At 39.4% G+C, this 12,719-nt stretch overlaps 1 protein-coding gene across 1 annotated transcript; it reads left to right on the top strand.

The window, feature by feature from the left end:
• The first annotated feature begins 183 nt into the window (after positions 1 to 183).
• On the top strand, positions 184 to 11,991 carry tbpl2 (TATA box binding protein like 2). The gene is made up of 8 exons (XM_034207432.1): positions 184 to 290; positions 1,596 to 1,740; positions 4,539 to 4,764; positions 5,633 to 5,720; positions 8,193 to 8,284; positions 8,757 to 8,924; positions 11,133 to 11,227; positions 11,744 to 11,991. The coding sequence occupies exons 1-8, from the start codon at positions 243 to 245 to the stop codon at positions 11,818 to 11,820; spliced, it is 939 nt and encodes a 312-aa protein (XP_034063323.1). The 5' UTR covers positions 184 to 242; the 3' UTR covers positions 11,821 to 11,991.
• Positions 11,992 to 12,719: the final 728 nt, after the last annotated feature.

Raw genomic sequence — 12,719 nt, 5'->3', positions numbered from 1 at the left:
CTTCGGGTGAAGTGTGTGTGTGTGTGTGTGTGTGTGTGTGTGTGTGTGTGTGTGTGTGTGTGTGTGTGTGTGTGTGTGTGTGTGTGTGTGTGTGTGTGTGTGTGTGTGTGTGTGTGTGTGTGTGTGTGTGTGTGTGTGTGTGTGTGTGTGTGGTGTGTGCGCGCGCGCGCGTTAGCGTTGATGAGTTCATGATTGGATGCAGCTGTGGAAGCTCCTGAATCAAATCCCATGGATCTTCACTCATGGACGAGTTTGCGTTGGAGCGTTACTTTGATGACTCCATTGCAAAAGTGAGTACTGACTAAAAAGAGTACAGTTTAAAATGTCTGCAGGCCAATACTCTGAGTTTGTTTCACCTCAAATGTGGGGGTTGATTTGGGGAAGTTTTAACACGTGCTCTGCTATAGGGTCTAAAGAGGTTATGCTGTAAAGTCTGTAAAAACCCCTTCATGAAAATGTGTTTCCTTATGATATTGGGGTATATAAATAAATAAAATACGAGTGTTTGATTGGCTATACTGCTGGTTTCACCTGCTAAAGGTTTATTTAACATCAAATTGTTCAGGTAATCAGTGAACACCTGTTGAGTTCGAGTACATTGAAACGGAGGTGACTTTTCATTTAGATATAACAAGAGGAGTTTTTATCATTTAAAGGTGGGGTAGGTACGTTTGAGAAACCGGCTCGAGATACACTTTTTGTTATATTCCATTACATCCCGATAGCAATGAATATCTTAAGTGCTTTGACAAAAAATCTAAAAAAATGTCATCTGTGGAAGCCGTGGCGCTGTAAAAAGCACGACCAATCATTTTAGCCAGCCTTCCATCTGTGCACAAACTTATCTCGCGCCCTTATTGGTCATGTGCACGTTCATGTGTGTTGGAGGAGGGGCTCTGTAAGGAAGGGGCAGATTTTTTCCGGCTGTGTATTTTCAAATTCTAGCGCACTCGAGCTGGTTTCTCCAAAATTACCTACCCCACCTAATAATCAAATAATCAGTAAAGACAATAATTGAATAGTGTTTCAGTGATTTGTTGCCAATAAAAGTATTTCAATTTCACATATCACCTTGTTTTTAATACAGTACTTAATCTGATTTAAAAGTTTATTGAATTGAAGATGCACCATTTCATCAAAACAATGTTTTGCTAACATGAGCTATACACTTGAATTTTCACATTATTAGCATATTTAAAAAATCCTCTCTGTACTCAAGTTTCTGTATGACTCTAACTTTTCACAAATAAAGACAATTCAATCAGGAGAGACGGTTTTGATGTAAGAACACATATTTATTGCCAGGAATGCACAAATGAATGTAATGGAGTTTTGGCGATTAGGCCCCGTTGTGCAGGAGTAGGCCTATCATTCATCATCATACTCCTGCACAACGGGGCCTAATCGCCAAAACTCCATTACACTCCATAATTATAAACCGTTCCACCTTTTGATAAAGGAGTCCATTCTCATTTGTAGACTTGCCGTCATCTTTTCCATCCTGTAGACCTGTTGAAGTCTGTGCCTCCACTGAATAATTGTCGGAGGTCTTACGTAAATGTCGTACATTTTTTATATAAAATCACTTTCTGCAGGACGACTTCCTCTTGGAGGATGATCTGGACCTCGAGGGTCCGGACGCCTCCGCCCCCCCGCTGAAGGTGAAGCCGGCGGAGGATCTGGACCTCAGCTTCCTGCCTGATGAGCTCAGCACGCAGGACCCCAGTCATGCAAACATAAGTATGACGGCACGGGAACACATTTGTAGTGCAGGAATGAGTCCTAAAACCCGGGAAATTAGTTGGCATGTTAGCATTTTTGGTTAGATGCCAGAAATAAGGTCTGTGGTTATAACACAAGCTGAAGAGATTTTACAATTTGTTCTATGACATAAAATACGTCAGTAAATATCCCATTGGTGAATAAAAAAAATGGCTAACAAGTGTCTGAATGAAACAACTAAATGTCATCATGCTCAACATTAGCCACCTTTAGCTTAGCGGTGGTGACGTGAAGTCATGTGACCATGCTGTAGTTCCTTTATAGCCCAACATTAGCCTCCTTTAGCTTAGCGGTGGTGACGTGAAGTCATGTGACCGTGCTGTAGTTCCTTTTATAGTCCAACATTAGCCTCCTTTAGCTTAGCGGTGTTGACGTGAAGTCATGTGACCGTGCTGTAGTTCCTTTATAGCCCAACATTAGCCTCCTTTAGCTTAGCGGTGGTGACGTGAAGTCATGTGACCGTGGTGTAGTTCCTTTTATAGTCCAACATTAGCCTCCTTTAGCTTAGCGGTGGTGACGTGAAGTCATGTGACCGTGCTGTAGTTCCTTTATAGCCCAACATTAGCCTCCTTTAGCTTAGCGGTGTTGACGTGAAGTCATGTGACCATGCTGTAGTTCCTTTATAGCCCAACATTAGCCTCCTTTAGCTTAGCGGTGGTGACGTGAAGTCATGTGACCGTGGTGTAGTTCCTTTTATAGTCCAACATTAGCCTCCTTTAGCTTAGCGGTGGTGACGTGAAGTCATGTGACCGTGCTGTAGTTCCTTTATAGCCCAACATTAGCCTCCTTTAGCTTAGCGGTGGTGACGTGAAGTCATGTGACCGTGCTGTAGTTCCTTTATAGCCCAACATTAGCCTCCTTTAGCTTAGCGGTGTTCACGTGAAGTCATGTGACCGTGCTGTAGTTCCTTTATAGCCCAACATTAGCCTCCTTTAGCTTAGCGGTGGTGACGTGAAGTCATGTGACCGTGGTGTAGTTCCTTTTATAGTCCAACATTAGCCACCTTTAGCTTAGCGGTGGTGACGTGAAGTCATGTGACCGTGGTGTAGTTCCTTTTATAGTCCAACATTAGCCACCTTTAGCTTAGCGGTGGTGACGTGAAGTCATGTGACCGTGGTGTAGTTCCTTTTATAGTCCAACATTAGCCACCTTTAGCTTAGCGGTGGTGACGTGAAGTCATGTGACCGTGGTGTAGTTCCTTTTATAGTCCAACATTAGCCACCTTTAGCCAGGGTTGGGAGGGTTACTTTGTAAATGTAATCAGTTACTGATTACTGATTACATGGCTCTGAAAGTAATCCGAATACAGTTACAGTTACGTGTCTTAAAAAAGTAACGTAATCAGATTACTTTTAGATTACTTTTGGATTACTTTCTTTTTCCATCACAGATGGGTATGTTTTGGTGAACAGGAGACACAAAAAGGAAACTGAACGTGTTTTTACTGTTTTTTAATGGCTTATCAAGAGCACAACTGAAACACAACATCTGAAACGATGTAACAACATAATACACTTTTTGGGGATGCAGCTTGGGATGTGAGGAGTGAGGGACACGGCTTAGAACGGGCGTGTCGCATTCTGTTGGCAGGACATGAATTAAAATGTCGAACTCGGACTTCATTTTCAGGACATTTCGGCCAGGGGTGTAGAGCTATATTTGTTTAAGCACTGGATCGGCAAAACAGGAGAATGTGTGCACCAGTCTGCCTTGATCTATGTATTCATGTCCGTGACTCTCACAGTATCTGCTGCCCGCAGCTGTTTTATAGAAGGAAAACCTCCTTCACTTCATGAAATCTCTGCAGCACCAGGAGGCAGCGGGAGGGTTAACTCAGCCTCTGAGAAGACGAGCGCCTTTCACGCACCGAGTGACGAGTGCCTTTCACGCACCGCCTTCACTGTGTTTACCTTCAGAATCATTAGAAAGGCTAAAGAGCGGTGTGGCTGATGTGTTTTAACCACACACACCTCTACACACACACACACACACACACACACACACACACACACACACACACACACACACACACACACACACACACGATTTAAACGCAGACTTTTGTTCCTCCATGTTTTGTTGTTATTGTTTCACTGAGCGGACCCGCACATTTTTTTCAAACGCTCCCTTTTTTGGTCCATCTGCGCGGTAATAGGTTTTGTGCGCTGTGATGATTCGGCTGTACCTTTAGTAATGCATATTAAATGTTGTGAGGAAATCTTTCCACCAATAATTCCAATAAGTAATCCAAAATGTATTCACTTCAAGTTTACGAAAGTAACTGTAATCAGAACGCGAGCTGAATACAGTTACTTGATTTTTGTATTCTGATTACGCAACACCGTTACATGTATTCCGTTACAACCCAACCCTGCCTTTAGCTTAGCTGTGGTGAAGTCATGTGACCGTGCTGTAGTTCCTTTATAGCCTAACATTAGCTTTGAACTTCTGGAGATGGCATTTAAGCTTCATAAATCATAAAAGTGATGTTAATATGTGGAGATAATGCTGCTGAACCAAACGTGCAAGTATCATAAAAAGCTTTTTTGCTGCAATAATCCAATAGAAAAATCCCACTGGCTTTTTGTTAGGGAACCAGTATAAAACATTGATATCTGCCTACAAAAACAAGTAATCCCTGCACCCCTCTGTATAGAGAACAGATAAACAATGTGTGGATTAAAAAAAGGGGCATGAATGATTTTATGTTTTTTTGCTTTGAATTAAAGAAGCCCTGTTGTGTGTTTTTGTTTCAGATGACAGTCAGACTTCAGCTCTGAATGACTCTCGGGACAGTGGTGTCGGTTTGGACTTCAACTCCCAGGCTTCCACACTGGCAACACAAGAGAACCCCCAGCAGGTGGCGTCGGTTTCGGGGCTAGGGACCAGTGCTTTCTACCCCATGACCCCCATGACCCCAATGACCCCCATGACCCCAATGACCCCTGTAACTGAGAAGTCAGGAATCATCCCACAGCTACAGTAAGTCACTGATAACGAAGATCCAATTAGATCTAGATTGTTTAAAAGTCTATGAGAGAATGATTTGTTACCGTAAGTCACTGATGAACATAAGAACATAGTACTGATACTTTAACTGTAGTAGTTATGGTTCTGAAGTGCATTCTCTCTTATATCCAGCAGGGGGCGACTCCAATTATATTGAGATTGTATAGACTTCTAACTTGGTTTATTACCTCATTAAAACAGTTCCTGACAAGGTTATGGTCTCAATTGCTAGTTTCAGGTATCTTTCAATACAGCGTCACGTAAAGTGCTTTAAACCTTGCATTATTTTAAATATCCAGCAGGGGGCGACTCCAATTATATTGAGGTTGTATAGAAGTCTATGAGAAAATTATACTACTTCTCACTTGGTTTATTACGTCATTAAACATGTTCCTGACAAGTGTGTGGTCTTAATCTTTAGTTTCCAGTCTTCTTCAATTCAGAACCATGTCATGATGTAATATATTTTCTATTTAAATTAAAATTGATGACAAAGACCTAGGTTTTTTTATGACTCGGCCACCATGTGATTTGGCTTTGCTATCACAAGGTTTTTCGGTCTGCACATTTTTAGTGTTATTTTCAAATTCATGAAAGTAGAATTAGGTTGGGCTCAACCATCCTATTTCTCTACCGGTTCCACAAAAACAAAATGGCGACTGTTAAAAACCTATGGCGACAGACAAAAGCGAAACTAATGGCTTTTTAACCTTGTTTTTATTGCCATTGCAGGAAAAGTCTGATTCGGTTTTGGTCTGTACAAACAGTTTATACTTTCAAGTTTTAAGTGTTCTGCTGCCTTCAGATAGAGTGACATGCTGGTGTTTCCGTGTGTCTGCAGGAACATCGTCTCCACAGTGAACCTGTGCTGTCCTCTGGATCTCAAGTTCATCGCCCTGCAAGCCAGAAATGCAGAGTACAACCCAAAGGTACCGTCAGATTTTACAATATATTACAAACACATTTAGAAGCGAAGAGATATCATGTATTGTACAGAAACATTATCTAAAGCCTCAAACTAACCAAATGCCCTAAAAACTAAACTAACCCTACTAAATATTCCCAATGATTGATTTCTTCATTGTAAACATTGGTGTAATGTAATGTTCTTTAGAAGTCCCAAACAGTTTCTGGGTACGTTTTCTTTTTGTCCTTTATGCCAAAATACAAATTTAACTGGTGTTCAGAATATAAAACTATAATTTGTTGATATATTAGCGCTTAGACAAGGTTAGCTCAAAGTTAGCTTTGAAGTTTTACAGTGATAAGTCAGTACAGTATACACAGAGGTGGGAAGTAATGGAGTACAAATACTTCGTTACTGTACTTAAGTACATGTTTCTGGTATCAGTACTTTACTCCAATAGCCTACTTATTTTTCTGACGACTTTTTACTTTGACTTCTTACATTTTGAACACAAAACCTGTACTTTCTACTTCTTACATTTTGAACACAAACACCTGTACTTTCTACTTCTTACATGTTGAACTCAAACACCTGTACTTTCTACTTCTTACATGTTGAACACAAACACCTGTACTTTCTACTTCTTACATGTTGAACACAAATACCTGTACTTTCTACTTCTTACATTTTGAACACAAACACCTGTACTTTCTACTTCTTACATGTTGAACTCAAACACCTGTACTTTCTACTTCTTACATGTTGAACACAAACACCTGTACTTTATACTTCTTACATGTTGAACACAAACACCTGTACTTTCTACTTCTTACATTTTGAACACAAACACCTGTACTTTATACTTCTTACATTTTGAACACAAAACCTGTACTTTCTACTTCTTACATGTTGAACCCAAATACCTGTACTTTCTACTTCTTACATGTTGAACACAAATACCTGTACTTTCTACTTCTTACATTTTGAACACAAACACCTGTACTTTCTACTTCTTACATGTTGAACACAAATACCTGTACTTTCTACTTCTTACATGTTGAACACAAATACCTGTACTTTCTACTTCTTACATTTGAACACAAACACCTGTACTTTATACTTCTTACATTTTGAACACAAAACCTGTACTTTCTACTTCTTACATGTTGAACCCAAGTACCTGTACTTTCTACTTCTTACATGTTGAACACAAATACCTGTACTTTCTACTTCTTACATGTTGAACTCAAATACCTGTACTTTCTACTTCTTACATGTTGAACTCAAATACCTGTACTTTCTACTTCTCACATGTTGAACTCAAATACCTGTACTTTCTACTTCTTACATGTTGAACACAAATACTTGTACTTTCTACTTCTTACATGTTGAACACAAATACCTGTACTTTCTACTTCTTACATGTTGAACTCAAAATACCTGTACTTTCTACTTCTTACATGTTGAACACAAATACCTGTACTTTCTACTTCTTACATGTTGAACACAAATACCTGTACTTTCTACTTCTTACATGTTGAACACAAATACCTGTACTTTCTACTTCTTACATGTTGAACTCAAATACCTGTACTTTCTACTTCTTACATGTTGAACTCAAATACCTGTACTTTCTACTTCTTACATGTTGAACACAAATACCTGTACTTTCTACTTCTTACATGTTGAACACAAATACCTGTACTTTCTACTTCTTACATGTTGAACACAAATACCTGTACTTTCTACTTCTTACATGTTGAACACAAATACCTGTACTTTCTACTTCTTACATGTTGAACACAAATACCTGTACTTTATACTTCTTACATGTTGAACACAAATACCTGTACTTTCTACTTCTTACATGTTGAACTCAAATACCTGTACTTTCTACTTCTTACATGTTGAACTCAAATACCTGTACTCTCTACTTCTTACATGTTGAACACAAATACCTGTACTTTCTACTTCTCTCATTTCCCAAACAGCTGGTTCCTTTAGTCTGAATGTGTGTTTGATGCGTGATCATTATTCTTTAGAGTCATTGCGTGCCTATTGATTTGAACACGATCCGTGTATCCATCATTTCCTGGTCTTCTCTAAAGAAGAGGGACCAATGGAAACGTTGTCATGTTGCCGTTGTTCAGCATGGAAACATTCATTAGCTAACAATGACATTATTGTTCTATTAATATAAAGGGAGGTCAGGTACTCTTTAAAACAGCTGCTAGTTATGGGTACTTTTTACTGAAGTACACTTCAAAGCCTCTTTACTTTTACTTTGGTAAAAGTAGAAGTACTGACTAAACTTCTTTACTCGAGTATTTTTAAACACGAGTGTCTTTACTTCTACTTGAGTAAAGGATATGTGTACTTTTGCCATCTCTGAGTATACATCACTATACTGACTTATTACTGTAAAGTATTTCAAAGTTGTAGTGATTGCTGTAACGTCTCCCCAGCATTGTTCAGGTGTCCTGTTTTGTTGCAGCGTTTTGCGGCGGTCATCATGAGGATCAGAGAGCCTCGAACCACCGCTCTGATCTTCAGCTCCGGGAAGATGGTCTGTACAGGAGCCAAGAGGTCTGTCTGTTTTTTTAAATGTATTTATTGTACTATTTCAACAATTAGACAGTTTATACATCCGAAAAACTAACACAATTAGTAGAAGCGGGAGGGCAGAAAGCATAGTTTATACAGAGGTAGCCCATCCTGTTGCAGGATAAAGAAGAAAAAGATAATTACGTAATTAAATACTCACACAGATAAACACAATTCTATATATGTACACATATACATACACCCATTTCCAGGGTTAAAATAATAAAGTAAAACAAACAAATATTCCTACAAGTCCATGTTCAGATAACAAAAGTTTCATTTATCTTCCTATTTGTATGTAAACTATGATAATTAAGATAAGATATTTGTCTGTCTGTCTGTCTGTCTGTCTGTCTGTCTGTCTGTCTGTCTGTCTGTCTGTCTGTCTGTCTGTGTCTCCAGGTAAAGGTGGGACAGTTTGTTTTTTAAATGGCTCACCCTTGTGTTTGTGCAGTGAGGAGCACTCACGTCTGGCAGCCAGGAAGTACGCCCGTGTGGTTCAGAAACTCGGTTTTCCCGCCCGCTTCACGGACTTTAAGATCCAGAACATGGTGGCCAGCTGTGACGTCTGTTTCCCCATCAGACTGGAGGGCCTGGTGCTGACTCACCAGCAGTTCAGCAGGTAGACACTCACTGTGTTGCAGACAGGTTAGCTTAGCATACTCCCCTCCCTCTCTGCAAGATATTTGGTTAAAAAGAATACAATGGTGCTCTAGGAGGAGATTCAGGTGATAAGGGGGGGGGTTACCTTGGTTGGTGATTTTGGCAGGTTTTGATATAAATGGATCAGGACAAAAAGTGAGAGAATCTTTTTTCCTGAAAACTTTTGGCGCATTTCCACTGCAGCACGGTTTAAGCGTGCCGTGCCGAACCCGGCCCGTTTTTTTTTTGCTTTTCCACTAGCGGTAGTTCCGGCTCAGGGCTACTTTTTCACCTTTGTTCTGGCCCTCCAAAATCGAGGTTCTTACCGGGCCAACAACCGGGCTGAATATGCTAAACTAGTGACGTAAACACTCGACTGCTGAATGGTCAGAGAGAATCGCTGGCAAGGGGACTACAACTACAACTCCGGAAGTTTTTCCTTGTACGATGTGAGGGTCTGAGGACAGAGGGTCTAAGGACAGAGGGTGTCGTTTTTCTCATACTGATATTCTAAACAATCTGTGCTGTTGTATTTGCTGTAAAGTGTCTCTACTGTAGGCTATTTTTATTATATGTACAGCACTTTGGCTCCACCAAAAATCGTTTATAAATGTGCTATATAAATAAAACTTGATTTGATTTACAACAAGATGAACATACATTGACATTGACCGTGATTTAATTGTAATACACGTTTCAAATGATGCCGAAGTAACAACATGCTGATACCGGTTAGTAAAAACCATGAATTAATGCTTTGACAAGTCTGCAGAATGTGTGTTTTCTAAATGGAGATCGGCTAAGCTAACGCAGTATATGCTCCGACCGTCCACACTCACAACAACGGCCTACAGACATAAATAAACTAGCGACTGTATTCGCCATGACACAGGCAGTCTGTGGTTTGTACTTGTTTAACTTTTGTCTAGTTTCTGAACAGATATGAGGAGCTGTGAGCTCTGAGGGCTAACAGCTAACGGCTGATGTTGGTTTTGTGGTTCGCATTGAATGACGTCATGACTCCGCCTACACTGCGTTACTATAGTTACAGCCCCAGCTACTAAACTGTAATGGAAACGCAGCATAAAGTGAGCCTGGTCTAACAAGGCCTAACTATACCGTACTGAGCTGTGTGAGGCCCTGCAGTGGAAATGCGCCATTTCAGAATCTCTTTACACAGAGGGGACACATGTTTATGTATAAAATAAATGAAAAAGTGGATTTTGCATAATAGCTAACCCTTTTAAAAGGATAACAACATTAATGCAGCAATAATTATATTACAAAAACATAATGCAGAGTATTCAGAAATAAGCCAAAAACTTCTTAAAGGTGGGGTAGATAAGTTTGAGAAACCGGCTCGAGATACACTTTTTGTTATATTCCATGGAATGCTCTTAACATCCGATAGCAATGAATATCTGAAGTGCTTTGATAACAAATCCATAAAGAAATGTCATCAGTGGAAGCCGTAGTAGATGGCCGACCTGCCTGTCAGCCTTCCATCTGTGCACAAACTTATCTCGTGCCCTCATTGGTCATGTGCGCGTTCGTGTGTGTTGGAGGAGGGGCTCTGGAAGGAAGTGGCAGATTTTCTCCGGTTGTGTATTTTCAATTTCTAGCGCACTCAAGCTGGTTTCTCAAACTTACCTACCCCACCTTTAATGTATACATTTACTTTAGTTAAGTCCTATATATTATAAAGCCAATACATTATGTTGCAGACAGGTTAGCCTAGCTTAGCATAAGACTGGGTCCAGGGGCAGCTATACCCAAGCCCCCAGGAAGTGGTGTTGAAGAAAATTGTCATAGTGGCCAAATGGTGTTGCTACATCTTATTTGATTGACGCAGGTAATCTTTCATGGGTGGCGCTTCCCACTAAGATAAGATAAGAAGTACTTTATTGATCCCAATTTGGGAAATGTTTGTGTTGCAGCAGCATAAAAAGACATGGCATTGTACAATAGTTTGGCTAGTAAGGTTTTGGTATTGGTTTTACCGCCTATCATCTAAAGGCAGCTTTAGCAAATAGTTAGCTTCTAGTTCCTGTTAGCGAGATTAGGGTTTTACAGAAACTGGAAAGCATTAACCTTTTTGATGAATTGTGAAATAGATTTTTGAGGAAGTTTATTCTGATTATTAGCATGATTTTCAAAAGCTTTATACACAATGTTTCTGTCTCCACAGTTATGAACCAGAGCTGTTTCCAGGCCTCATCTACCGCATGGTGAAGCCTCGCATCGTGCTGCTCATCTTCGTCTCTGGGAAAGTTGTTCTGACCGGTAACGAAACTCAAAACGTTTTATTATAGACAGAAGTTAAATCAGAAGAGGATCCAGTTCAAAAATATTTAAAACACACTGTCTATAATTTCAGAAATCCACTAACATACAATTGGAGATTTAAACATTATTTTTTACCAACTGTTTTATAATTACAAGGTTTTTGTGGTTTTAAGTGTTCGTAAAGAAGCAGTTTTTGCTAAATGCTAATTGCTCTCTTCAACTAAAATGTATTTCACATGCACTAAGTACTTGTTATAACCCAAATCTCTAAAAACGGTGGTACAACGGAGCTGATCCAGATTTGCGTCCGATATGACGTAATATCTGAAATGTGGACCCACGGCCCAATCAGAAACGTTGCTATCGGAAACAATGCCGACTGTTTTGGACGTAATATGGTCGGTGTTTACATTAGCATCGCTAACACTCAGAGCTAATTTGCACATTCTGTTTTTTTTAAACAAAGTTATAATAATTGTTCATTATTAATAATTTACTTGTGATCATTTGCAGGAGCTAAAGAACGAGAGGAGATCTACGATGCGTTTGAGAACATTTATCCGATCCTAAAAGGCTTCAGGAAACAGTGAGGCCAACCTCTGTTGTCACTTCCTGTTTATTTGTAAATAGATAATATATAATTATTGTATGTTTTTATTTTGCGGATGGTAAATGACTCGCGTGTTTGGTTTTTGAGTCTCTGTTGAATGTTTCACCATCCTAAAAGAAAGAAAATGACTTGTAAAATGCTTTGTTATCTTGCTCTGAATCAGACTTTCGTTATTGTACTGTTTTCATGTCATCCTTTATAGTTCTATAGAGTACTTTTTTACTGGCCTGCATTTATTTAATTAACATATTCAGATAATAATACATACGAAATTATGTATTTTTGATTTAAAATCCCAGCTATATGTACTGTACCTCATGGACGCGGGACGGGGGGGTGCTGAGGGGGCTGCAGCACCCCAATCTGCGAGGCTCCACCACCCCCCCCCCAGCACGTCACAACCCTAACCCCCCAACTCTGACTGACTTCCCTGCAGCACCTCCTTTCTAATCAAATAAACTTTGTTTTGCTGACGATTATAGTTTTTAGAAAGTCTGAATCGGACATGCAATTTGCAATCTGTGCATCTCCATTTATGAGCTGCGACATTAAAGGATGAAAACATTAATGCAGCAATACTTATATTACAATAACATAATTTCAGAAATAAGCCAATCTGCTTAATGTATTTACTTTTGTTAAGTTATTTGTAATTTATTTACAAACCTATTTGTTTTAGGACTGGTACTACTTTATCGTGAACTTTTCTTAAAGCTTTGGTCTATGTAAAGATTTGATGAACATAACCATTAAGTTAAAAATACTTTATTGCAAGACTTTGACCCGAGCCTTTTACAATGTGGTTTAACAACTATTACTTGTATACTATATAATAATAATAATACGTTTTATTGGTTCAGCACATTTCATACAAGATGT

This window comes from Gymnodraco acuticeps, unplaced genomic scaffold, assembly GCF_902827175.1.
Source record: "Gymnodraco acuticeps unplaced genomic scaffold, fGymAcu1.1, whole genome shotgun sequence".
In the NCBI taxonomy this organism is placed as follows: Eukaryota; Metazoa; Chordata; class Actinopteri; order Perciformes; family Bathydraconidae; genus Gymnodraco; species Gymnodraco acuticeps.
This window is presented reverse-complemented; position numbering and strand designations above follow the sequence as displayed.

Bases quoted from the DNA above. Each gene is read 5' to 3' on its own strand.
- tbpl2 (XM_034207432.1), top strand. From the start codon at position 243: ATGGACGAGTTTGCGTTGGAGCGTTACTTTGATGACTCCATTGCAAAA. The intron at 5,721-8,192 runs GTACCGTCAGAT...GTTTTGTTGCAG, and splicing joins ATGCAGAGTACAACCCAAAG to CGTTTTGCGGCGGTCATCAT. The intron at 11,228-11,743 runs GTAACGAAACTC...GATCATTTGCAG, and splicing joins TGGGAAAGTTGTTCTGACCG to GAGCTAAAGAACGAGAGGAG.